This window comes from Lepus europaeus, chromosome 7 (genome assembly GCF_033115175.1).
Source record: "Lepus europaeus isolate LE1 chromosome 7, mLepTim1.pri, whole genome shotgun sequence".
In the NCBI taxonomy this organism is placed as follows: domain Eukaryota; kingdom Metazoa; phylum Chordata; class Mammalia; order Lagomorpha; family Leporidae; genus Lepus; species Lepus europaeus.
The window spans coordinates 2,128,804-2,155,011 of NC_084833.1; the positions used below are offsets into that span (position 1 = coordinate 2,128,804).

General features: G+C 64.9%; 1 protein-coding gene across 5 annotated transcripts in view; it reads right to left on the minus strand.

Moving 5' to 3' along the window:
* Positions 1 to 941: 941 nt before the first annotated feature.
* NADSYN1 (NAD synthetase 1) overlaps positions 942 to 26,208 on the minus strand; it is a 41,965-nt gene continuing 16,698 nt past the window's right edge. For 3 of the 5 annotated variants that reach the window (XM_062195671.1, XM_062195670.1, XM_062195669.1), the window contains 16 exons: positions 20,870 to 20,921; positions 18,493 to 18,581; positions 18,234 to 18,351; positions 17,264 to 17,395; positions 14,767 to 14,841; positions 13,103 to 13,227; positions 12,757 to 12,805; positions 12,476 to 12,578; positions 10,193 to 10,361; positions 9,284 to 9,419; positions 8,239 to 8,345; positions 6,993 to 7,124; positions 6,475 to 6,547; positions 3,990 to 4,118; positions 2,076 to 2,252; positions 942 to 1,121 (listed from right to left, as the gene is read on the minus strand). In XM_062195671.1, coding sequence (XP_062051655.1) covers positions 1,071 to 1,121; positions 2,076 to 2,252; positions 3,990 to 4,118; positions 6,475 to 6,547; positions 6,993 to 7,124; positions 8,239 to 8,345; positions 9,284 to 9,419; positions 10,193 to 10,361; positions 12,476 to 12,578; positions 12,757 to 12,805; positions 13,103 to 13,227; positions 14,767 to 14,841; positions 17,264 to 17,395; positions 18,234 to 18,351; positions 18,493 to 18,581; positions 20,870 to 20,921 — 1,717 coding nt within the window. In that variant the 3' untranslated portion in view covers positions 942 to 1,070. Of the gene's footprint in view, positions 1,122 to 2,075; positions 2,253 to 3,989; positions 4,119 to 6,474; positions 6,593 to 6,992; positions 7,125 to 8,238; positions 8,346 to 9,283; positions 9,420 to 10,192; positions 10,362 to 12,475; positions 12,579 to 12,756; positions 12,806 to 13,102; positions 13,228 to 14,766; positions 14,842 to 17,263; positions 17,396 to 18,233; positions 18,352 to 18,492; positions 18,582 to 20,869; positions 20,922 to 26,208 lie in introns of those variants that run through there. The other 2 variants (XM_062195672.1, XM_062195673.1) reach the window with 2 other exon arrangements.

Genomic DNA, 26,208 nt, shown 5'->3' on the forward strand with positions numbered 1-26,208 from the left:
AGAAAGCACTGGCTCTCACTATCATTCTCCGTAGCTCTTTCAAATAAATAATTTAAAACAAACAAAAAATGCCCACCCTACTGCAAGGTCCCGGCAGCCCGTGAGCCTAGGGTGGGGCAGCAGAGGACAGGGAGCGGGCAGGGGGTGAGCTCGGAGGACCTGGGGTCAGGGGGGCTGGCAGGGGGTGGGCTCGGAGGGCCCGGGGTCAGGGGAGCGGGGAGGGGGCGGGCTCGGAGGGCCCGGGGTCAGGGGGGCGGGCAGGGGGCGGGCTCGGAGGGCCCGGGGTCGGGGGGGGGGGCAGGGGGCGGGCTCGGAGGGCCCGGGGTCGGGGGAGGGCAGGGGGCGGGCTCGGAGGGCCCGGGGTTGGGGGGGGGCAGGGGGCGGGCTCGGAGGGCCCGGGGTCGGGGGGGGGGGGGCGGGCAGGGGGCAGGCTCGGAGGGCCCGGGGTCAGGGGGGCGGGCAGGGGGCGGGCTCGGAGGGCCCGGGGTCAGGGGAGCGGGCAGGGGTGGGCTTGGAGGACCCGGGGTCAGGGGGGGCGGGCTCGGAGGGCCCGGGGTCAGGGAAGTGGGCAGGGGGCAGGCTCGGAGGACCCAGGGTCAGGGGAGCGGGCAGGGGTGGGCTTGGAGGGCCTGGGGTCGGGGAGGCCACAGGCGTTCGTGTCTGCTGTACCCAGCGCTGGGACTCAGTGACTTCCGTGTGGGCCACCATCCGCCCAGCAGGCCGGGGATGTCACTCACCGAGCCAGAGGTGGGAGGCTGAGACCCCTGGGGCTCGGCCCAGGAGAGCGGCCCCGGAGCTAAGAGGAGCCCTGGAGAAGGTGGGAGACGGGGCTCCGAGGACCCACACAGGGGAAGGCGGCTGGCCCCAGGCTCTGCGGGCGACTGCGCCAGCGCCCATCAGGCACCCATCAGACCAGCGCAGGAGCCGGGCAGGAGCGCAGGAGCGATCGCTTTATTGACGCCTGAGTGAGGCCCTGGCTGTGAACAGACCCCGGCCCCGCCCCCCCGCATGTTGAAGCGGCTGCAATGGAGGCGTGGACGATGCAACAAAGCTGGCGGGATCCCACGCCGTCAGTCGGGAGTGTCCAGGGCCGGCTGTGGTGTGCCCTCCAGCCGCAGGACCTGCGGAGAGCCGCGGTGAGGAGCCGTCCGGGGGCCCAGAGAGGACGCACGCCGGCCACGGCTCTGATCGGGGCAGGACACAGTGTGGGCGGGGGATGGCGCAGCCCCGCCTGGGGTCACTGCGCACGTGCGGCTTCTGCCTGGGGGGGGCTCCAGCGACACCGGCCCCTGGACACAGCTGCGCCCCGTCCAGCTGTGACTCCCAAAGGCACCTCCAGGTGGCTGATCTCCCCCCAGGGAGACCCCTGCCAGCTCCCCCGTGTGCACCTGCGCCCCGACATGACCACCTTCAGCTCGGCCCGTCGCCTTTCCCGTGCTGGTCTCGCTGCGGGAACGTGGGTGGCTGTCGGCCGGCCTGGTGAGCCCCGTATCTTCTGTCCCCCACGGGTGGGGAGGGGAGACCGAGTAGTTCAGTCCCCCACACGGCTGATGCCGGGGCCACGACGTGCGGCCATCACAGCCGTCCACGCAAGGCCCTAGGCAGGACATCTGTGCCCGCAGAGCGTGGTTCCTCCGCTCTCGCGAGCATGGCGGTGATCCCAACGTGGGGTTTACACCCCAAGCAAAGACCCCAGGTCACGCTGCGGGCAGCTGGGGGTCTGAGGGCAGAAGAAGGGCTAGAGCAAACGTGGCCTGCGGGCACAGGGGGCAGACGCCACGGGAAAGGACGGAGGAGGAAACCCCGCAGGACCGGCCTACACGGAACCATGGGGACCACAGGGCGGAGAGCCGCACGCAGCCCCCAGGGCTGGGGCGGGGGCTGAGCCTGCAGGAGGCGGAAGACGCAGGGAGCGTGGACTTAACGGCGTGAGAGGTGATGGAGCCGCCTGCCGGAGCCACGGCAGAGCTCACCCCGGCACCCGTGAGCACCTGCCACCTCCATGATGCAGAGGACCCGGCACCACCACCAGCACCCCCGAGTGGAGGCCGGGCGAGGCCCTGGGCGGGACGCACCTGGCGGTCTATGCACCGGAACTGCCAGGGCCAGTGGGTGTTGTACAGGAACGGCCGCAGGTCGAACCTGTTGTCGTCTGGGCTGTAGCTCTCGGCGTGGTAGGCGGGCGTCAGCGTGGTCATCTTGTGCCTGTTCGCGGAGTACTTGGAGAAAAACCGCTTCACCTTCTCAGCCACCTGTGGGCGTGCACAGGACACCGCTTATAGGGAGGCCGGACAGGCCCAGGGGTGGACAGGCCTGGGGACGGACAGGCCCGGGGGGTGGACAGGCCTGGGGACGGACAGGCCCAGGGGTGGACAGGCCTGGGGACGGACAGGCCCGGGGGTGGACAGGCCTGGGGACGGACAGGCCCAGGGGTGCACAGGACACCGCTTATAGGGAGGCCGGACAGGCCCGGGGGTGGACAGGCCTGGGGACGGACAGGCCCGGGGGTGGACAGGCCCAGGGGTGGACAGGCCTGGGGACGGACAGGCCCGGGGGTGGACAGGCCTGGGGACGGACAGGCCCGGGGGTGGACAGGCCTGGGGACGGACAGGCCCGGGGGTGGACAGGCCCAAGGCTGGACAGGCCCAGGAATGGACAGGCCCGGGGATGGACAGGCCTGAGGGTGCACAGGCCTGAGAATGGACAGGCCCGAGGCTGGACAGGCCCAGGGGTGCACAGGCCTGGGGACGGACAGGCCCAGGGGTGGACAGGCCTGGGGACGGACAGGCCCAAGGCTGGACAGGCCCAGGGGTGGACAGGCCCAGGGGTGGACAGGCCCAGGGGACGGACAGGCCCAGGGGTGGACAGGCCTGGGGACGGACAGGCCCAGGGGTGGACAGGCCTGGGGACGGACAGGCCCAGGGGTGGACAGGCCTGGGGACGGACAGGCCCAGGGGTGGACAGGCCCAAGGCTGGACAGGCCCAGGGATGGACAGGCCCGGGGATGCACAGGCCCGGGGATGGACAGGCCTGAGGGTGCACAGGCCTGAGAATGGACAGGCCCGAGGCTGGACAGGCCCAGGGGTACACAGGCCCGGGGATGGACAGGCCCAAGGCTGGACAGGCCCAGGAGTGGACAGGCCCAGGAACACACAGGCCCGGGGATGGACAGGCCTGAGGGTGCACAGGCCTGAGAATGGACAGGCCCGAGGCTGGACAGGCCCAGGGGTGCACAGGCCTGGGGAAGGACAGGCCCAGGGGTGGACAGGCCCAAGGCTGGACAGGCCCAGGGATGGACAGGCCCAAGGCTGGACAGGCCCGGGGATGGACAGGCCCAAGGCTGGACAGGCCCAGGAACACACAGGCCCGGGGATGGACAGGCCTGAGGGTGCACAGGCCTGAGAATGGACAGGCCCAGGGGTGCACAGGCCCAGGGGTGCACAGGCCTGGGGATGGACAGGCCCAGGGGTGGACAGGCCCAGGGCTGAACAGGCCCGGGAATACACAGGCCTGGGGATGCACAGGCACAGGGATGGACAGGCCTGAGGGTGCACAGGCCCGAGGCGGGGCGCCTGCTCTGGGACACACGCCCCTCTAGTGGCCAGCGGGTCACCCCCTGCGTGTGACCTCGCCCAGAGGCAGCAGGGGAAATGCCAGGGTCCAGGCCAGCGGCTGGGACGTGAGACTGCAGGACTGCAGGAGGCTCCCCGGCGGCTCTGAGGGGTCACCGCGCCCCGGCCCTGCCCTCGCCATGGTCTCAGCCGGCGGGAAAGCAGAGCCATCCTCACTCCAACAAGGGCGCGGGCCTGTTCCCGTCCTGTCGCCCTGGGTGTGGCTGAACCGCTCAGGGGTGGCTGGGAGCACGTGGAAGCCCACGGGAAGCACCCATGCCACCCGGCTCACGCCGCCTTCCCTCGCTTGGCCGAGTCCCGTGGGCCACGCACAGGTGGCTTCCCCCAAGCGCTGCCCGGAGCTGTGCTGCGGCTCACCTGTCTGGGGGTCCAGGCGCCTCGCCACAGGTGCAGCAGCCGGCAGAACATGCTGTAGGGCCCCATCTTGGAGATCTTCCGGAGTCGCCCGTACACGGAGAGCTCTGCGTATGTCATGCCCATGTCCTCCTGCGGGGACACACGCCAGCCACGAGTGATGGGCAGCTCGAGTGGGGGCAGCTGAAGAACCTCGGGGCGCCTGGCCCCGACCGGCCCACCGCAGGTGTGGCACTGGGGGGGTCGGGCCCAGGGCCAGACCAGAGGCATGCGGGCCTGCAGGGGCGATAGGCTGGGTCCCTGTGGACATGGCCTGTTTGAAAGCAGAGGCTTTGTGGGTGGGGTGAAAGTTCATGACCTGAGGTGCCCTGGCCCTGGGTGGATGCCGGGGGCTGTGAGTCCAGGGACAGGGGACAAGAGGAGAGACAGCCGGAGGAGACAGAGGTGGACAGCTGAGCGGCAGCCACGAGCTCGGGGCGGGAGAGGCAGGAGCCTCCTTGGAGATCCGGCCCGGCCAGCACCTTGACTTTGGACACCTGGGCCCAGAGCCATGAGAACAAACTCCTGTAGGTGAAAAGCACCCAGCACAGGAGATGCTGTCCCCTGCCCTCCCGAGCCCCATCCCCAAGGCACGGAAGGCCCAGAGAAGGGGCAGTGCTCTCAGGACTCTGGGCCACGTGGGAGGCCACAGGACGCTGTGGTCTCACAGTGCCAGGCCAAGAAGGCCCCAGGCCCGGCTCAGAACCTCCAGCAGCACGCGCAGGCCCTCACAGGCTGGGCCCCTCTTCCGTGGCTCAGCACCCGCCCCGGTTCCCTCTCTGTTCCTTCCACGCCGGAGAGACAGGGGCGGACGGCAGAGGCCACCTCCGACGGGGCCTGCTCAGCCCTCTGCCCACACCCGGTCCTGCCCTCCACTCACTCAGTTGTAGCCAAAGCTCTGAGCGCCCGCCTCGGGGGCCCTGTCTCGACCCCCGGCTCAGGCACGCTGCCGCTGCAGCCGCCCTCCTGGCTCTGGCTGACTGCTGCAGGCACGGCCCGAGGCCGCCGTGGTCCCCTCCCCCTCGTCGGCGTTTTAGCAGTCGTGGCCACGTCTGCTGTGTTCGCCACGGGGCCTCCAGCGCCTGACCAGTTCTGGCTGAGTTCCTGGGCTACCCCCTCCCAACGACGGACAGAGCCACTCGGCCACACGTCCACAGGGAACAGGCGACAGACAGGACCGCGGGGCATCTACATCGGGCGCCAGCCAGCAGGTGCAGAGTGGGCATCTATGCTACCCCAGCAGGTGCAGGGCAGGCGTCCACACCACCCCAGCAGGTGCAGAGTGGGCGTCGGGCAGGCGTCTACACCACCCCAGCAGGTGCAGGGCAGGCGTCTACACCACCCCCAGCAGGTGCAGAGCGGGCGTCTACACCACACTCCCCCCAGCAGGTGCAGGGCAGGCGTCTACACCACCCCAGCAGGTGCAGAGCGGGCGTCTACACCACACTCCCCCCAGCAGGTGCAGGGCAGGCGTCTACACCACCCCAGCAGGTACAGGGCAGGCGTCCACACCACCCCAGCAGGTGCAGGGCACGCACACGGTGGTGAGACATGGCGCCTCCCCCGTGATCAGAACGAGACCAGGATGTCCACGTTCACTGCGTCTGCTCAGTGCCCGAGACGTCCCCCAGGCCCTGGGCTGGGAGGGACGAGCAACAGCTACCCCTGCGCACGGCTCGGCGCACAGAGCCGAGGCTGCCGGCACCAACAATGAGCTCGCGCGTTCCTTTGCCAAGATCAATGAGTAGAAACTGATCGCCTCACCCACACTAGCAACAGACGGCCCAAAAGCAAAGTTAAGAAAACCGTTCTGTTTATAATAGAACCAGAAAGAACATTTTAAAACAAGTCTTGGGGCCGGAATGGTGACACAGCGGGTAAAGCCCTGGCCTGCAGCGCCACCATCCCATATGGGCGCCGGTTCGAGTCCTGGCTGCTCCACTTCCGATCCGGCTCTCTGCTGTGGCCTGGGAAAGCAGTAGAAGATGGCCCGAGTGCTTGGGCCCCTGCACCCGCGTGGGAGACCCAAGGAAGCTCCTGGCTCCTGGCTTCGGATCGGCACAGCTCTGGCTGTTACAGCCATCTGAGAAGTGAACCAGTGGATGGAAGACCTCTCTCTCTCTCTCTCTCTGCCTCTTTCTTTCTCTGTGTTAACTCTTTCAAATAAATAAATAAGCCGTCTTCTGAAAGCTAGAACGTGCCACTGGAGTGAGCTGAGCGCCGCCCCGCGTCACTGCTCGGGCCTTAGCACAGGTGGCAGTGACCCTGGGCAGCACAGGCTGGGCGCTGTCCCCGGCAGAGCCCGGGCCGGGCTGAGAGCCGATCTCACCGCCCGTGGGAAACCCGGAACCAGAGGGGCCCAGCAGGAGAGCAGGGGAACAGAAGCCTGAGCCCCAGCAGGGGGCAGGAGGCGGGGGAGGGCGGGGCCTGCGCCAGAACCCGCCACTACCTCATCTGTCTGCGACACCTGTCCGTTGTCGGCCAAGGGCTCCAGCTCTGCGGTGGCCGGTGCCGACAGGATCCTGCAGCCATGACACGGAGGTCGGTCACCGGGGCGCGCTCACCCACTGGGGAGAAAACCCCGACGGTCGCCCCCAAAAACCGGCCGCCATCCAGGCCAAGGTCGGGACTCTGGGGCCTCCATTGGTGGGAGGGGGCGTGCCCTTGGCAGGGGCGGCTTCGTGGCCTGGGTGGGCTGTACCCTGCGTTGCAGGACACCTGTGGACACCCCAGCTCCTCCCCACTGGCCGCGGAGGCACAGCCTGCTGCGACAACTACACGTGTCTCCAGGCACAGGCCCCAGCGGGGACAGACAAGAAAGGGGCAGCGTGGGCAAAGGCCTGGGGGGGGTCCGGGCTCCCTCACCCACCGACTCTGCACGGCCTGCCCCGGGGTGGCGGGCTAGGCAGGAGGTGGCTCACACCGGGGAACGGGCCAGCCACATGGGGCAGCGCGGCCCGGGCTCACCCCTGCAGGGCCGGCAGCTGGAAGCGCCCGACGCAGAAGCGGACGAAGGAGCTCAGGTCCGTCTTGCTGATGCCCCCGATGGGGTTGATGTCCGCGCTGGAGCAGTCGTACTTGGTCAGGTAGCCCAGCAGGCTGTGGAGACGGGCACACGGTCACGCCCGGGAGCCTGGTGCTGCTGCAGCGGGCGGCAAAGGAGCCGGGCTGCACGCCGTCGGGGGAGGCGCGGGGCAGTCAGGAGCTGGCGTACTCGGCCCGGGCGGCCTGGTGGGAGGCCAGGGCCAGGGTGGGCCCTGCAGGGGAGCTGGGCCAGGCTGCCGCCCCAGGGGGTCCCAGAAGGCACAGGAGCAGGGGAGGGGAAGCGGACGAGGCGGCTCAGGGCAGGGATGAGGCCGGGGGGGGGGGGGGGGAAGCCAGGGACAGCAGCCCTACATCAGGCACTGGCGCGAGCTCAGCCCAGCGCAGCGCCAGCTCAGCCCCGGCCCTCACCAGCCTCGCCGGGTCACTTCTGCAGCCTGGACGGTGCCTGCCATCTCCCCTGCTCTCAGCCCTCCTCCCCTGGGCTCCACCCTCCAGCCCCTCCATCAGGTCTCTCGGCCTCCTCCCAGGAGGCGTCTGCCTGGGCCACGCAGAACCGTCCTCACCCGGGAGCTTCCGTGCCCTCGCCTGGTCAACTGACACCCCGGGCCCGGGGGACACCTGCACCTGCCCCAGGACACGCCCACACCTGCCCCAGGTGGACACGCCCACACCTGCCCCAGGTGGACACGCCCACACCTGCTCCAGGACACGCCCACACCTGCCCCAGGTGGACACGCCCACACCAGCCCCAGGTGGACACGCCCACACCTGCTCCTGAGGTTGGTGGGGGCCCCGTCCCTTCCCTTCCCTGCAGGACCCCACCCCATGGTGGCCCGGGGCCCAGGACGTGGTGGGGAACAGATGCAGCACCCCTGCAGAAACACCTCGCTGGTTTGGAGGTGAACACCCGGGGCCAGGACACCTCAGCCGCAGCGACACAGCCAGGGAGGAGGAGGAAGAGGGAGCCGGGTGGCAGGGGCGGTGGCGGCTGGGCTGGAGCCGGAGCATGAGGGAAGAACCCCGGGGCGGACAGCGAGGACAGGGCTGGCGGGGGCGGGGCCCGGTGAGCCTGCAGCAGCGGCTGCAGCCACGGGAGAGTCCTGCTGCCACATTCGACAAGGGCTGGTGCAGGGGTCGGGGACACGGGACACTGCCCAGCCACACGCACCTCTCATCCACGTTGGCGGAGCCGAGCACCAGCAATCCCCCGCGGGCGCCCCGAGACCAGAGGCTCAGCTGGGCGAACAGGTAGGCGAGGACCATGCGGAGGCGGGCCTGCACAGCGAGGGGAGGGGTCACTCGGCGCGGAGCCCACCACGGCTCTGGAGGCGGGGGCTCCGTAGCAGCCCCTGGGAGTGGAGCGGGGGCTCTCTGGTGGCCAGGGAGCAGCTGACCCCTCCGTGGTCCTCACGTGAGCACGGGGGTCCTGGTCTCCAGAGAGGGTACAGGGGTGTGGCGGGCAGGACTGAGCCAAGGCAGCTGGGCACCGGCTCCACACCCTCTGCCACCGGCAGGGGACAGAGAAGGTGAGGCCCCTGGGACCTTCCTCTCCCTCTGCCGACAGCCAGGGGCAGGAGCATGCACACCAGGCTCACACACGTGCACACGCCCACGCCCACATGCACATGCCCATACACGCTCACTCACACAGGCACTCGCCACGCACAGCCATCACACAGACGCTCACAACACGCATGGGTTCGTGCACACCCATGCTCACACTCTTACACAGATGTACACACGTGTTCACATACTCACTCCACACGTGTTTATAAACTCACCCACACGCTCACCCTCAGACACGCACCTCTAGCAACTGCCACGCTCACACTCCCACTCCCACTGTTACACACTCAGCCTTGCACACGAGGCTGCAAGACCAAGCCCCCAGAGGTACACGCACTGCGGACCCCAGCACCAGCCATGCCCAGGGCTGCCCGGCCCTCCCCCGGGGACCAGGCCCACGGGGGCACCTGCACAGCCGTGCCCGGGGCTGCCCGGCCCTCCCCCGGGGACCAGGCCCACGGGGGCACCTGCACAGCCGTGCCCGGGGCTGCCCGGCCCTCCCCCGGGGACCAGGCCCACAGGGGCACCTGCACAGCCGTGCCCGGGGCTGCCCGGCCCTCCCCCGGGGACCAGGCCCATGGGGGCACCTGCACAGCCGTGCCCGGGGCTGCCCAGCCCTCCCCAGGGGACCAGGCCCACGGGGGCACCTGCACGTTCTGCAAGGCCAGGTTTTCCCTGCTGCATCCTCCGTGAGCTGCAAAGCGGGGCCTCTTCCCGGTCACCAGGCTGAAGACGCCCACCACGGCCTTCACGGCGGGGTCGATGTTGAGATCGATGTGGTGGCTGCAGGGGGACAGGGAAGGAGGGGGGTGTGTGCACACATGTGCGTGCACACATGTGGCGGAGCACATGTGATGCAAACCTCACGGTGGGAGCTGTTGTGTTCATGACACCGTGTAACCGCGGCCACCACCCCGCCCCACCTCCTGCCGCTGCTCTGCCCTCTGCCTCGGGTCTCCGGCACGCGGCTGTTCCACTGGACGGGTCCTGCAGTGCCTGCCCCGGCCTTGGCACAGCGTTCCCAGGGGGGACCACACGGCAGGGTTTACCAGGCTGCCCAGCCCTGTCCACAGTGTCTGATGCCACGAGACGTGACGGACCACGCCGCTGTAGGCCCACACCTGCTCTGCGGTGCCGTACCCCGGCTGGCCGCTGTTCCTTCCAGCACCCGGGAGCCAGACTGCCCGCCCCTCCCTGTGGTCCCTGCGCTGGCTTCCTCTAAGGGTTGCCCCCGGAGAGGAACTGCCCAACAAGGCAGCTTTTCCCCCATTCCCCTCCCGCCCAGAGGCAGAATAAATGGAACGTTCTGAATAGAATGCCAAGTCCCACCCCGGAAAGGTGGAGGCCAGAGGAAGTGACCGAAGCAGGGGTGAGTGACATGGCAGCCCCCCACCTCCATCTCACCCCGCCACGCCCGGGGTGCCGGGAGGAGGAAGAAGGCGGGGCTCGCCCACAGCCTTGGGCCTGGGGCCACAGAGGACGCACAGACGCCGGAGTGGTCCCGGGCAGTCATGGTCAGGGCACCTGGCTGGGCCCAGCACCTGGGCCGACTCTACCTTCCGATCTGCTGGGCCAGCTCCCGGGCCCTGCTGCACGTCTCCTGGGAGGAGTTCTCGCTGGCCATGTAGCAGGTGGTCAGGACGCGCCCACAGAGCTCCCGGGGGTCCTGGGGCGTGTAGCTGCTCTGGTCCACGACGGCCCGGACATCGGCCAGCACCTGCTGATCTGAGTCACCAGACACAGGTGGAGGCCACCAGAGCTCGCACTCGCCGGGGTGCCACACGGCCCAACCCACGCTGACTCTGGGTGCCACATGGCCCAACCCACGCTGTCTCCAGGTGTCACACGACCCAACCCACGCTGTCTCCAGGTGTCACACGGCCCAACCCACGCTGTCTCCGGGTGTCACACGGCCCAACCCACGCTGTCTCCGGGTGCCACACGGCCCAACCCACGCTGTCTCCGGGTGTCACACGGCCCGACCCACGCTGTCTCCGGGTGCCACACGGCCCGACCCACGCTGTCTCCGGGTGCCACACGGCCCGACCCACGCTGTCTCCAGGTGTCACACGGCCCGACCCACGCTGTCTCCAGGTGTCACACGGCCCAACCCACGCTGTCGCCTGGGTGCCACATGGCCCAACCCACGCTGTCTCCAGGTGCCACACGGCCCAACACACGCTGACTCCGGGTGTCACATGGCCCAACCCACGCTGTCCCCCGGTACCACATGGGCCAACCCCACACTCTCGCCCATGCACCCTCACCCTAAACCCCACGCTGTCGCCCGGGCGCCCTCACCCTGAGCCCCACACTGTCACCCAGACACCCTCACCCTGAACCCCACACTGTCGTCCAAGCACCCTCACCCTGAACCCCACACTGTCACCCAGGCACCCTCACTCTGAACCCCACGCTGTCACCCAGGAGCCCTCACCCCTGAACCCCACGCTGTCACCCAGGAGCCCTCACCCCTGAACCCCACGCTGTCACCCGGGAGCCCTCACCCTGAACCCCACGCTGTCACCCGGGAGCCCTCACCCTGAACCCCACGCTGTCGCCCAGGCGCCCTCACCCTGAACCCCACACTGTCGTCCAAGCACCCTCACCCTGAACCCCACGCTATCACCCAGGCACCCTCACCCTGAACCCCACGCTGTCACCCAGGAGCCCTCACCCCTGAACCCCACGCTGTCACCCAGGCACCCTCACCCTGAACCCCACGCTGTCACCCGGGAGCCCTCACCCTGAACCCCACGAGTCACCCGGGAGCCCTCACCCCTGAACCCCATGAGTCACCCAGGAGCCCTCACCCTGAACCCCACGCTGTCACCCGGGAGCCCTCACCCTGAACCCCACGAGTCACCCAGGCACCCCCACCCTGAACCCCACGCTGTCACCCAGGCGCCCTCACCCCTGAACCCCAAGCTGTCACCCGGGAGCCCTCACCCCTGAACCCCAAGCTGTCACCCGGGAGCCCTCACACCTGAACCCCACGAGTCACCCAGGCGCCCTCACCCTGAGCCCCACGCTGTCACCCAGGAGCCCTCACCCCTGAACCCCAAGCTGTCACCCAGGAGCCCTCACCCTGAACCCCACACTGTCACCCGGGCGCCCTCACCCTGAGCCCCACGCTCTCACCCGGGCGCCCTCACCCCTGAGCCCCACGCTCTCACCCGGGCGCCCTCACCCTGAGCCCCACGCTCTCACCCGGGCGCCCTCACCCTGAGCCCCACGCTCTCACCCGGGCGCCCTCACCCTGAGCCCCACGCTCTCACCCGGGCGCCCTCACCCTGAGCCCCACGCTCTCACCCGGGCGCCCTCACCCCTGAGCCCCACGCTCTCACCCGGGCGCCCTCACCCTGAGCCCCACGCTCTCACCCGGGCGCCCTCACCCTGAGCCCCACGCTCTCACCCGGGCGCCCTCACCCTGAGCCCCACGCTCTCACCCGGGCGCCCTCACCCCTGAGCCCCACGCTCTCACCCGGGCGCCCTCACCCTGAGCCCCACACTCTCACCCGGGCGCCCTCACCCTGAGCCCCACGCTCTCACCAGCAGCCCTGTCACTGGGATTTCCCGGCGAGCACCCTACAACGTGCAGGCCACAGATGCGGGCGGAGGAGCTGCCCCCTGGCCTGTGCCCTGTCCTGAGCACGGACACATGACAGCGGTGGGCGCAGCCACCGGGGCTCCAAGCCCCAGGGAGGGCCTTTGGTGGCTGAGCTGGACGGGTGGCTGCGACGCCGAGCGTGGCCACAGACCCTCCCCACGATGCCCATCCCTGGACGTCGCCCCTGCCCTGCCCGGGACTCTCCCCGCCCAGCGACGGCATCACCTACTTCCGCTCCTCACGGCCTCACAGACCTGATGGCACATGGAGTAGACCAGGCAGGCGGTGGCGGCGCTGTCCACGCCCCCGCTCAGGGGCAGGAAGAACCCCGCCTGCAAGCAGTCGCGGGACACACGTGTGGGCGGGGCCTCGGTGCAGCCACGCGCCCAGACCCCGGCCATGCACGCACAGAAGCACACGCAGGCCAGAGTGGCTCCACCCGCGACTGCAGACACGCAGATCCCTCAGTGAGGCGGGTGCTGAGCCCACCGGCACCCCCCAGCTCCTTACCTGCTGGCTGCGTCTTAAGAAATCCCAGAGCCAGCAGGTGGGCCCGAGGCTGCAGAACAAGCAGACGGGGTGGGGATGAGCACTGCCCGGGCCTGCAGGGGGCGGCCGCCGCCTGCCTTAGCCAGTGCTGCAGGCTCCTAGTCCTGCCCCAGCGAGGGTAGTGGCTCCGGCCCGGTGCCCGCGGGCCCAGTGCGGAACAGCCGCATGGCTGGAAGTCGGGCCCGGGAGCTTCGGCTCCTCCGTCCAAACCTTCGCCCTGCGAACGCCCATGGCGCACACTCCCCGCGGAGCCCCACCCCAGCCACTGGGCACAGGGACACGGCCACGTGGGCCTCGGGCAGCCCACCTTATCTCCTCCTCAGGGCTGTGGTAGGCCCACTCCACGGGCATGGACACCGGCTCTAGCAAGTCGTCGGTGTGCGAGAGGGCAAAGTCCACCTTCACCCGGGGGTAGGGGCTCACCCTGCTGGCCTGTGGGGGACGACAGATGCTGTGAGCCTGGGCCGGGGGTGGGGAGGCACGGCTGCAGCCCCGGAGGCTGGTGGGTGGGCAGGCAGACACCAGAGCCCTGCTCGCTGCCTGCACAAGGGGAGACGGCACAGCCCCATGGGAAACGGGCAGGCTGCTGCCCACGAGGCTGACACACAGCTCCTGGCAGGCCCGGCAGCTCCACTCCTGGGTGGGGTCCACACAGACAGAGAGAGAAATGTGTGGTCCACAGACACGGAGACAGAACGTGTAGTCCACACAGACAGAGAGAGAAATGTGTGGTCCGCAGACACGGAGACAGAACACGTGGTCCACACAGACACAGAGAGAAATGTGTGGTCCGCAGACACGGAGACAGAACACGTGGTCCACACAGACACAGAGAGAAATGTGTGGTCCGCAGACACGGAGACAGAACACGTGGTCCACACAGACACAGAGAGAAATGTGTGGTCCGCAGACACGGAGACAGAACACGTGGTCCACACAGACAGAGAGAGAAACGTGTGGTCCACAGACACGGAGACAGAACGTGTAGTCCACACAGACAGAGAGAGAAACGTGTGGTCCACAGACACGGAGACAGAACGTGTGGTCCATACAGACATGGAGACAGAACGCGTGGTCCACACAGACAGAGAGAGAAACGTGTGGTCCACAGACACGGAGACAGACCGTGCGGTCCACACAGACACAGAGACAGAACGCGTGGTCCACAAAGACACAAAGACAGAACGTGTGGTCCACACAGACATGGAGACAGAACGCGTGGTCCGCACAGATACAGAGAGAAATGTGTGGTCCACACAGACACAAAGACAGGACACGTGGTCCACACAGACACGGAGAAATGAACACGTGCACCACACAGACACAGAGACAGAATGTGTGGTCCACATGGACACAAAGACAGAATGCGTAGTCCACACAGACACAGAGACACAAACACGGGTCCACACAGACACGGAGACAGAACGCATGGTCCACACAGACACAGAGACACAAACACGGGTCCACACAGACACGGAGACAGAAAGCATGGTCCACACAGACACAGAGACACAAACACGGGTCCACACAGACACGGAGACAGAACGCATGGTCCACACAGACACAGAGACACAAACACGGGTCCACACAGACACGGAGACAGAACGCATGGTCCACACAGACACAGAGACACAAACACGGGTCCACACAGACATGGAGACAGAAAGCATGGTCCACACAGACACAGAGATACAAACATGGGTCCACACAGACACGGAGACAGAACGCATGGTCCACACAGACACACAGACACTAACATGGGTCCACACAGACATGGAGACAGAACACGTGGTCCACACTAACATGGAAACAGAACACGTGGTCCACACTGACATGGAGACAGACACGTGGGCCACCCAACGACTACATGGAAGAGAAGGCCCATGCCCACGCTGCCACACGGACACGCCCTGAGAACATTCCTGCGCCCCACGTGCACCCACACACACAGGCGGCTGCCCGAGCACTCACCGCCAGGTTTCGGGACGAAATCTCCGCCCGGTAGCTCCTGACGTCCTCCAGGTCCAAGGTGGCAGTGAGGACTTCCTGGGCATTTGGAGAGAACAGGTGACTTCCTGCTGCTGCCACGGCCATGGCCCGGGCGCCACGTGTGGACACAGCTGGGGGCCCGCAGTGCTGCTTCCAGACCCGCACCAGCCACCCGGTGACCCCGGCAGAGTCGCGACTGGCAGGAGGTGGTCTCCCGGGAGACCACCTTACAGGTAAGACCCCCACAGCCCACGCTGCCTCTGCTCCTGACTCCGGCAGTGCTGGCTGCAGGGGGTGTGTCCCTGCCACCCCCATGGGAGACCCAACTTAAATTCCAGTTCTGGCTTTAGCCTGACCTGGCCCTGGCTGCTCTGGGCATCAGGGGAGAGAACCAGCAAATGGAGGGCCCTCAAGTGGATGAACGCAAATTTCCACACACACAGAAGTCACACAGGAGCAAGGGCCGCTTTTCTGCCTCTGAACGTGGCTCGATGAAGGTGGGACTGCTGGGGCTACTGCAGCTACGCTGTGGCCATGAGGAGAGGCAGCCTGAGAATGAAGCCCACACAGAAGCTGAGGCTGGAAGCCGGCGCCGCGGCTCCCTAGGCTAATCCTCCGCCTTGCGGCGCTGGCACACCGGGTTCTAGTCCCGGTCGGGGCACCGATCCTGTCCCGGTTGCCCCTCTTCCTGGCCAGCTCTCTGCTGTGGCCCAGGAGTGCAGTGGAGGATGGCCCAAGTGCTTGGGCCCTGCACCCCATGGGAGACCTGGAGAAGCACCTGGCTCCTGGCTTTGGATCAGTGCAGTGCGCCGGCTGCAGCAGCCATTGGAGGGTGAACCAACGGCAAAGGAAGACCTTTCTCTCTGTCTCTCTCTCACTGTCCACTCTGCCTGTCAAAAATTTAAAAAAAAAAAAAAAGAAGCTGAGGCTGGAGACCGGCCGAGGTGGAGCCAGAGCCCGGAGACCCACAGCTGGACCCCAGCCGGACACTGCCTGTGCCCGGGAATTCAGCCTGGTTCGGCACAGAGCAGAGCCGGGCCTTTAACTCAGGGTTCCAATCAAACTGTGTTCCTGGAGTCTCATCTCATGGAAGGCAGGTGTGGGACAGTGAGAATTGTGCTCTCGGCCAGCGGGGGACACAGGACAGTGCGGCCACCCTGCGGCACCATTCCCGGCACCACTTCTCAGACAAAGGGTACAGGAAGTCCCAAGCAAGGCACGAACCCCAGGGAACCGCCAAGCCAGCGATGGCCAACCTTGGCACGAGACGGCGGCCTCCTCCACTCCTCCCAGCCCAGAGCGGCTCCAACCTGGACGCTCAGCATGAGACATCCAACCCAGAAAACCCCAGCGAGGTTCGCAAGACCCGGGGCGGCTCGCGCCCTGGACCTGGAACCAGGTGCAGGTGGCTGCGGCTCTGACGATGACCCTGCCCACTGCCCGCCGCCCGCCAGCTGCTCTGGGGCGGCCTCTGGAGGGTCCAGCCTGAGGCCAGCACCGCTTCCTCTCGGGTCAAGCACGGGCCTGCTGCCCACCCCTGCCCTGGGCCACACCACAGCTGGTGGGGCTGTGTCCCGTGGGGAGGGGCAATGGTTCTGAGATCTCAGAGCGTTCACCAAGGGCCCAGGAGCTTGCTGGAAATGCAGATTTCAGGCATTCTGATTGGGGGCGGGGCAGGTGGCTCCGGACACACCCCCGGGTCAGCAGGACTGCAGGGTGCCTGCGGCATGGCCAATCTCGCCGGGAAAGAAAGGGCCAGGGGACAGGGACACGCTCAGCTGGCGGCACGGGCTTCCCAGCCCCAGGAGGACCCCGGAGGAGCCTGCGGAGGGAGGGCGGGTGTTCCCACGGCCGCCACCCGCACCTGTCCCCGCACCGTCGACCCTGCCCGCCCCAGGGCAGTGCTGAGGAGACCTTGAGGGCCAGAGTCAGAACAACGCCCGTGGTCACCCCCAGGGTCACCGTGGAAACAGCAGATGCAAGCCCTCCTGAGAAGGCGGTGACGCAGCACCGTCTGGACCACGCTGCCCGCACCCCGGGGATCAGGCGCCAGCCCTCGCTGCTGGCCATGCGGTGTGCTCAGAGAGACCCTCCCCAGGGGCCCGGGGGTCTCCTCGCTTCCCCTGCCTCAAGCTACTGCACGCTGCCTGGGAGGGCCTCAGAGGCCCCCTGCCTATGCTGCCCCTCTCCCGCGACATGGGGACCAGGCGCTGTGCCTGCTGGGCCCCAAGCGGTGGCTTCCGCTCCCTGCCAGCCCCCAGAACTACTCAATGGAGCCCACGGCCCCTCCTCCCCACCCTCCGGGGACCACGGCGCCCCCCCCCCCGTCCTGCTCCAGGGCTAACACATGGCCACCATGCTGTCCGTCCAGGGCCGGGTCCCCGGGCTGTGTGTGTCCACCTATGACCAGGACCCTGGGGGATGTCGCCCGGGCAGAACCCCGGCCCACAGCAGCCGGGATGGGGCCGCGCGCGCTTACCACGTCCTCCAGGGAGAACTGGGAGCCCTGTGCGAAGATGCTGCCGTTCATGGCTATGAGGGCGCAGCCGTCGTAGTAGAGGCGGTCCCCGTCACAGCCCTTCTGGTTGGCCAGCAGGTAAATCCCGCCGCTCTGCAGAAGGCGGGGCCACAGAGCTGTCGGCACTGGCCGGGACCCAGGCCCTCTTCCCGCTGTCAGCCCTGCCCCCCTGCCACTGTCAGCACTGGCCAGGGGCCCTGCCCCCACCCCCGCTGTCAGCACTGGCTGGGCCCCTCCCCCTACCCCCTGCTGTCAGTATTGGCTGGGCACCCCCCCCCCCCACTGTCAGCACTGGCCGGGCCACATACCCCCGCTGTCAGCACTGGCCAGGGGCCCTACCCCTACCCCCGTTGTCAGCACTGGCTAGGCCCCTGCCCCCACCCCCGCTGTCAGCACTGGCTGGGCCCCTCCCCCCCACTGTCAGCACTGGCCGGGGCCCCGCCCCCCTGCGCTGTCAGCACTGGCTGGGCCCCTCCCCCCCGCTGTCAGCACTGGCCGGGGCCCCGCCCCCCTGCACTGTCAGCACTGGCCGGGCCCCTGCCCCCCTCCCACTGCCAGCACTGGTACCCCACCCACCCCCACGGCACGGGCACTGTCAGAGGACACGGTGTGGCTTGAAGAGCCCACAGCCAAGCTCCTGTGGCTGTCTCGCTGCCTAGAACAAGGGCAGCAGGCCAGGGGCGCGGTCTCCACCCACCATGACACCTGTGGACAAGTGCCCGCCCTGGCTGCTGGTCACCATGCCGTTGGCAACGGCGCCTCTTCCCAGGGCAGCCGGGAGTTAGGGACAAGGCCGGGCCCCAGGGGAGCGGTCAGCACGGCCTGGCTGAGAGCAGGCAGGAACCACAGGCAGCCCGGCCACCATGCTGAGGGGAGGACCACGAGTGCTCCAAACACGGTACCCGCCCCTGCGGCCCGGCCTGGTGCCTACCTTGGTGGTGGCCATGGTGACCAGATCCACCCTGGCGTGGGCTTTGCGTAGCACGTGGTGGCTGCCAGAGGCATTGGTGAAGATCTCCACACCGTCCAGGCCCATGTCCACGTGCGGGCTGTGGGCACAGGCAGGCGTGGAGACGAGACTGGCTGGACTCCCCCAGCCGCCTCCCACGGCCCCCGAAGCCCTCCCAGGGTGTCTCCCCAGGCCCGGCCACCAGCCCAGGATGCCCACAAACCCGGGTCCTCCAGCTGACCTGTGGGGCGTCCAGAGCTCCTCACAGACCTCACTCCCGATGCAGGTGTCCTGCGTGGCCAGCACCGCGTCCCCGAAGGGCACGGTCTCCTGCAGGTGGGGGTCACAGGTGCACAGTGGTGTCAGCTGCCCCATGAAGCCACCACTGTGTCCCAAGCCCTCCCTCGCCCAGAGCCCACCCAGGCCAGGCAGTCAGCCCCGGGCAGCACCTCCTCGGCTGACCCTGAGGGCCTCTGGTCACACCATCCAGGACCACAAACTGCCATAGCGTTCACTGTAGTTGTGACAAAGACGCGGCACAAATCACCTCAGCACACGGGCACCGAGCGGGCGCCGCGCCAGGTGACAGAGGGCACGGAGCTCGGACCTCACTGGCAGACACGGGGAGTGCGCCCACCCTGTTACAGACACGACCCGGCTGGGACCGGCGCTGCTTTGCCTGGCCAGGAACCCAGTGTGGGAGACCTGGGGCACACAGGGCTCTCGGGGGCTCCCCGCTGCAGGTGCGAGTCCAGCTCCCTTCACCGACAGGCCCTCCCTCTGCCACCCACAAAGCCGCCATCAGCTTGTGGCTGCAAGGAAAGCCCCCACCCCGGACCACAGTGCTGGCCACTGCCAGACCCCGCACCCGGCCTCGGGCGCCTCGCAGACCTGACCACACGGCTGGGGCCGCAGTACGGCCTCCCCCTTTCCAAGAGGCGCCCAGGGCTGGGAGCGCCAGGCGTGGTGAATGCAGCATCGGAGAGCAGGCTGGGTCCCCGACAGCCCGCGCTGCCACCGGGTGTCACTGGGCTGTCACTGCACAGTCGCTGTGCTGTCACCATGGAGTCACTGTGCTGTCACCGGGTGTCACCAGGCTGTCACCAGTCACCGGGCTGTCACCGTGCAGCCACTGGGCTGTCACCACAGTCACTGTGCTGTCACCGTGCGGTCACTGTGCTGTCACCGGTTGTCACCAGGCTGTCACCACAGTCACCGGGCTGTCACCGTGCAGCCACTGGGCTGTCACCACAGTCACTGTGCTGTCACCGTGTGGCCACTGTGCTGTCACCGGTTGTCACCAGGCTGTCACCACAGTCACCGGGCTATCACCACAGTCGCTGTGCTGTCACCATGGAGTCACTGTGCTGTCACCGGGTATCACCAGGCTGTCACCACAGTCACCGGGCTGTCACCGTGCAGTCACTGGGCTGTCACCACAGTCACTGTGCTGTCACTGCAGTCACTGTGCTGTCACTGTGCAGTCACCGAGCTGTCACCGAGCTGTCACCAGGCTGTCACCAGTCACTGTGCTGTCACCATGCAGTCACCGAGCTGTCACCGTGCAGTCACCAAGCTGTCACCACAGTCACCAGGCTGTCACCACGCAGTCTCTGTGCTATCACTGGGTGTCACCACAGTCACTGTGCTTTCACCACGCAGTCACTGTGCTGTCACTGGGTGTCACCAGGCTGTCACCGTGCAGTCACCAAGCTGTCACCACAGTCACCAGGCTGTCACCACGCAGTCATTGTGCTGTCACCACAGTCACCAGGCTGTCACCACACAGTCACTGTGCTGTCACCATGCAGTCACCGAGCTGTCACCGTGCAGTCACTGTGCTGTCACCGTGCAGTCACCGAGCTGTCACCAAACTGTCACCAGGCTGTCACCACACAGTCATTGTGCTGTCACCACAGTCACCAGGCTGTCACCACACAGTCACTGTGCTGTCACCATGCAGTCACCGAGCTGTCACTGTGCAGTCACCACAGTCACCAGGCTGTCACCACGCAGTCACTGTGCTATCAACTGGGTGTCACCACAGTCACTGTGCTTTCACCACGCAGTCGCTGTGCTGTCACTGGGTGTCACCAGGCTGTCACCACAGTCACCAGGCTGTCACTGTGCAGTCACCGAGCTGTCACCACAGTCACTGTGCTATCACCATGCAGTCACTGTGGAATCACTGTGCAGTCACTGGACTGTCACCGAGTGTCACCGGGCTATCACTGTGCAGTCACCAGGCTGTCACCACAGTCACTGTGCTATCACCACGCAGTCACTGTGCTGTCACCGTGCAGTCACCGAACTGTCACCAAGCTGTCGGACCTGTTCTTTGAAACCACCCCCAAGTTCAGGCCCCCTTTGCAGGGCTGACCTGCACAGTCTGGCAGCACCCCAGGGTGCTGAGGGGCGCCCATGTTGTCTTCCTGGGACGTGGCAGGATCAGGTAGGATAGAGGACAACCATGGATACATCCCTGGCAAGGGGGCTGCTGGGCCGTTTGTGTGCCTCTCTGCTACTCCCACCCACCAGGGGTCCCGCCCCACACGGCACCCTTGAGCCTGGAGCAGCCACGTCTGCCTGGAACGCGAGCTTCACGCCCAGGGCCTCACCTGCTTGGTCAGCTCCTGCAGCATCCTGGGGAGAAAATACTCCTCCACGTGCCTGGAGAGGGAGCAGGGCAGATGTGAGGGAGGTGTGCCTCAGAGCACACGGGAGAGCCACGGAGAGCCACAAAGAACACGGAGAGCCAGGGAGAACACGGAGAGCCACAAAGAGCCACGGAGAGCACAGAGAGCCGTGGAGAGCAGACCCACCCAGGGCACGCTGATCCCTGCACACCCACTGTGCACCCAGGCAGCATTTAAACCCACACAGAGCAGACCCACCTAGGACAAAATGGCCCCTGCACACCCAGTGTGCACTCATGCATCCCCTGGGGTTCAGCTCCCCCATTCTGAGGGTGGCTTTGCTGACTGTGAAGGACCCTTATGGGGGAGAGGGACAAGAAACTAGGCCTGGGCAGATATCAGGGGCTTCTTAAGAGGATAGATGTTCCCCAGAGTCCAGCGGGCAGGACGTTCTCTGGGAAGGAAAAGTCAATCCCCTTCAGAGAACCTCTAGGCACGCCCAGAGCAGAACTGCCCCTCCCCTCCAGGAAACCTCTGGGCGCGCCCAGAGCAGAGCTGCCACTCCCCTTCGGAGAGTCTCTAGGCACTCTCCCTCAGCACTCTCCTCAGCACGTTCCCTCAGCACTCTCCCTCAGCACTCTCCCTCAGCACTCTCCGGTATGCTAATTGTCCCTCCGAACCAGCCAATCCCGTGCCACCTCTGCATTCCATATGCTAATGGTCCCTCTGAACTGACCAATCCTACGCATGCGCATTAGGAATATGCTAATTCGTTGCCTATATAACCTGTGTGAAACTGCCGCTCAGGGCTCCTCACCGCCTGAGGTGGGGGCCCGTTTGCGCAAACGTTCAATAAAAACCTCGTGCTTTTTGCATCAACTGGTCTGGAGTCTGGATCTTTGGGCGTCCTCCCGAGCAAGTGGGCATCTCTGCAACTGAGAGGTCCAACATTTTGGTGGCCCGTACGGGGATTTTAGGTCGCCCTCAGACCCATTCCCTGAGGACCAGTTGGAGGTACGATTAAGTGTTTTCTGTTTGTTGTTCTTCGTCTTGAGTGTTCTGACTGGCCAGTACCTGACTCTGTGAGACCAGTGGGGGAGGCAGGCGTGCCCAGCAACCCCTGGTCCGTTTCCCGGAGGACGCTCCGGTCTGTGAGACCAGTGGGGGAGGCAGGCGTGCCCAGCAACCCCTGGTCCGTTCCCCGGAGGACGCTCCGGTCTGTGAGACCAGTAGGGGAAACCCTCGGTCCGTTCCCCCGGAAGACGCTCCCGGGGTGGTCTGGAGGTGGGTCGGAGACCAAGTCTCCCTCCTTCCCGGGGAGGGCTGGTCAGGCAGCCGCTCCCAAAAATAGCGCAATAGCGTTCGATTTGTCCTAGCCATGTGGTTTGTCTTGTTTACTGTATATGTCTGTGCATTGGCTGTTCTTTTTGTTTGGGCTGAAATCCTTGCACGCATGGGTCAACAAATAACCACCCCTTTAAGTCTCACTCTAGATCACTGGAAGGACGTTCGAGAATGCGCGCGCCACCTCTCAGTGGAGGTTAAAAGGAAACAATGGGCAAAATTCTGTTCCTCAGAATGGCCAGCCTTCGAGGTCGGCTGGCCAAGGAACAGCACTTTTAACCTTGATATTATTTTACAGATTAAGGCGCGAGTCTTTCAGCCAGGATCCAATGGACACCCTGATCAGGTGCCCTACATTACCACGTGGGAGGATCTTTCACGTAACCCCCCTCCCTGGATAGAACCCTTCTCCTTCCCGACGGAGCCCATACGGACCCTGTTACCCCCTCCTCCTATCCCGGTTGTGCCAACCTCCTCCCTATACCCTCTGAAGGAGATTCGAGATCCAAAACCTGACAAGCCACCGGTTCTTCCGGCTGATCAGGACTTTCTGCTCTTTGACTCTCCCCCACCCTATCTTCCCGGCCAGCCTGCTCCCCCGCAGGAGCTCCCACAACAACCAGAGCGGGATGTGCAACCTTCTGCACCATCCCCTGATTCCACGAGGGCAGGGGAAGAAGTCTCAGCGCCTTCCCCGCCCTCTAGCCGCCTGCGCCTCCGTCGGGGGCAGGCAGGGGGCTCGGGAAGCGTCTGGACTTCACAGACCTTTCCTCTTCGTTCGGTGGCTGGCCAGATGCAGTACTGGCCATTTTCCGCTTCCAATCTTTACAATTGGAAAACCCATAACCCCCCTTTCTCTCAGGACCCCCAGGCTCTGACTGGGCTGATTGAGTCAATTTTATTGACTCATCAGCCCACCTGGGATGATTGTCAGCAGCTTCTGCAGACCCTCCTCACTACTGAGGAAAAGCAGCGTGTCTACCTGGAGGCACGGAAAAACGTCCCTGGAGCAGATGGCCGACCGACCCTACTGCCAAACGAAATCGAGGAGGCGTTTCCCTCAACCCGTCCTGATTGGGACTACACCACCGTTGCTGGTAGGGAGCGACTTCGTCTTTACCGCCAGATTCTCCTTGCGGGTCTCAGAGGGGCTGGAAAGCGCCCCACCAATTTGGCCAAGGTACGTGCAGTAGTACAGAGGGCTGAGGAAACGCCGGCAGGCTTCCTAGAAAGATTAATGGAAGCCTACCGTATGTACACCCCGTTTGACCCCCTGGCAGAGGACCGGCAGGGAGATGTAATCATGTCCTTTATAGGACAGTCAGCGTCGGACATCCGCAATAAATTGCAGCGGCTAGAGGGGCTTCAGGGGTATACTATACAAGATTTAATGAAGGAGGCAGAAAAGATTTACAACAAAAGGGAGACCCGAGAGGAGAAGGAGGAAAGGATCCGCAAGGAGCAGGAGGAAAGGGAAGACAAAAGAGACAAAAGACGTAATCGAGAGCTTAGTAGAATTTTGGCCACCGTAGTGCAGGATACAGAAAGGAGTAGACCAGGACAGAATAGGGACTTGGGAGACAAGCGAAAGCCTCGGGTGGAAAGAGATCAATGTGCCTATTGTAAAGAAAGAGGACACTGGGTCAAAGACTGCCCGAAGAAAACACAGGGACCAAAGAAGAGACCAGTTCCAATCCTGTCCCTGGAAGAAGACGACTAGGTGAGTCAGGGCCAGGACCCCCCCCCTGAGCCCAGGATAACCCTTGAAGTGGGGGGCAGACCGGTAACCTTCCTGATTGACACGGGAGCCCAGCACTCGGTACTGACTTCAGAAAAAGGGCCTCTAAGCTCCAAGACTTCCTGGGTTCAGGGGGCAACTGGAGGGAAGTTATATCGCTGGACAACCAATTGAGAGGTCCAGTTGAGTACAGGACTTGTGACACACTCGTTCTTACTAGTGCCAGACTGCCCCTACCCCCTCCTGGGCAGGGACCTACTCTCGAAGGTAGGAGCCCAAATTCACTTCCATGAGAAAGGAGCTACCATCACAGACTCAGGAGGGCGGCCCCTCCAGGTATTAACACTACGCTTGGAGGACGAACACCGATTATTCGAGAGGCCCTCGTCCACCATGGCTCCCCTGGACCCCAAGTGGCTCACAGATTTTCCTCAGGCCTGGGCAGAGACTGCGGGAATAGGGCTGGCCGTCAACCGGCCTCCCTTGATCATAGATCTGAAGCCCACGGCCATTCCCGTGTCAGTTCGTCAATATCCGATGGGCAAGGAAGCTAAGGAAGGTATCCGGCCACATATCCAGAGACTGTTACACCTAGGCATTTTAAAACCTTGTCGTTCACCTTGGAACACCCCCCTACTACCAGTAAAGAAGCCTGGTACGGGTGACTACCGCCCGGTACAGGACTTGCGGGAGGTTAACAGGAGAACGGAGGATATGCATCCCACAGTGCCCAACCCCTACAATCTGCTAAGTACCTTGCCTCCGACCCACGTATGGTACACTGTGTTAGATCTAAAAGATGCATTCTTTTGTTTAAGACTGAGCCCTCAGAGCCAATCCATCTTTGCTTTTGAGTGGAAAGACCCAGAGACCGGGTTTTCAGGACAACTCACCTGGACAAGGTTGCCCCAAGGATTTAAAAACTCGCCTACCTTGTTTGACGAAGCTCTGCACCTAGATTTGGCCGACTTCCGAGTCAACCATCCGGACCTGGTCCTCCTGCAATATGTGGACGACCTCCTCCTTGCCGCCGAAACTGAGCAGGACTGCCTAAAAGGTACCGGGGCCCTGCTACAGAGACTGGGGGAATTGGGCTATCGAGCCTCCGCGAAAAAGGCCCAAATATGTCAGAAACAGGTGGCCTACCTAGGCTACCTCCTAGAAGGAGGGCAACGGTGGCTGACAGAGAGCCGAAAAAGGGTGGTTGCTCTAATTCCACCCCCTACCGATGCCAGAAAGATGCGGGAATTCCTCGGGAGTGCGGGATTCTGCCGCCTTTGGATTCCTGGGTTTGCGGAGCTGGCAGCCCCATTGTACCCCCTCACGAAGTCCAATGCTCCCTTTCAATGGAGAGAAGAGCAACAGTGGGCGTTTGACAACATAAAAAAGGCCCTATTGTCAGCCCCAGCCCTGAGCCTCCCTGATATGACCAAGCCCTTCACATTATACGTGGATGAGAACAAGGGAGTGGCGAAGGGAGTGCTAACACAAATGCTTGGACCCTGGAAAAAGCCGGTGGCATACTTTTCAAAAAAGCTAGACAATGTAGCGGCCGGCTGGCCTCCGTGCCTCCGCATGATAGCGGCCGTGGCAGTTCTGGTAAAAGACTCGGACAAATTGACTCTAGGCCAACCTCTCACCGTAGTGGCACCTCATGCTGTGGAGACAGTTATCCGACAGCCACCAGATCGGTGGCTCTCAAATGCTCGGATAACTCATTACCAGACTATGTTATTAAACTCAGAGCGGGTCCGGTTTGGGACTGCCACCTCTTTAAACCCGGCCACCCTGCTCCCGGAACTGGGGCCCCAGGCCCAGGTAATCCATAACTGTCACCAAATCCTGGCTGAGGCCCACGGCACCCGAAAAGACCTAACCGACCAGCCTCTGCCGGATGCCGAAATGACCTGGTTCACGGATGGGAGCAGCTTTCTACAGAACGGTGAGCGGAGGGCTGGGGCAGCGGTGGTGGATGGAAACACTGTTATCTGGTCAAGTGCCTTAAAGCCTGGAACTTCTGCTCAAAAAGCCGAGCTCATAGCCTTAACTCAAGCTTTAAAACTGGCACAAGACAAAAAGGTCAACATTTACACAGACAGTCGGTATGCTTTCGCCACTGCCCATGTACATGGGGAGATATACCGGCTAAGGGGCCTCTTAACCTCAGCAGGCAAGGACATTAAAAATAAGCAGGAAATCCTAGATCTTCTACAGGCCCTGTTCCTGCCCAAAATGTTGA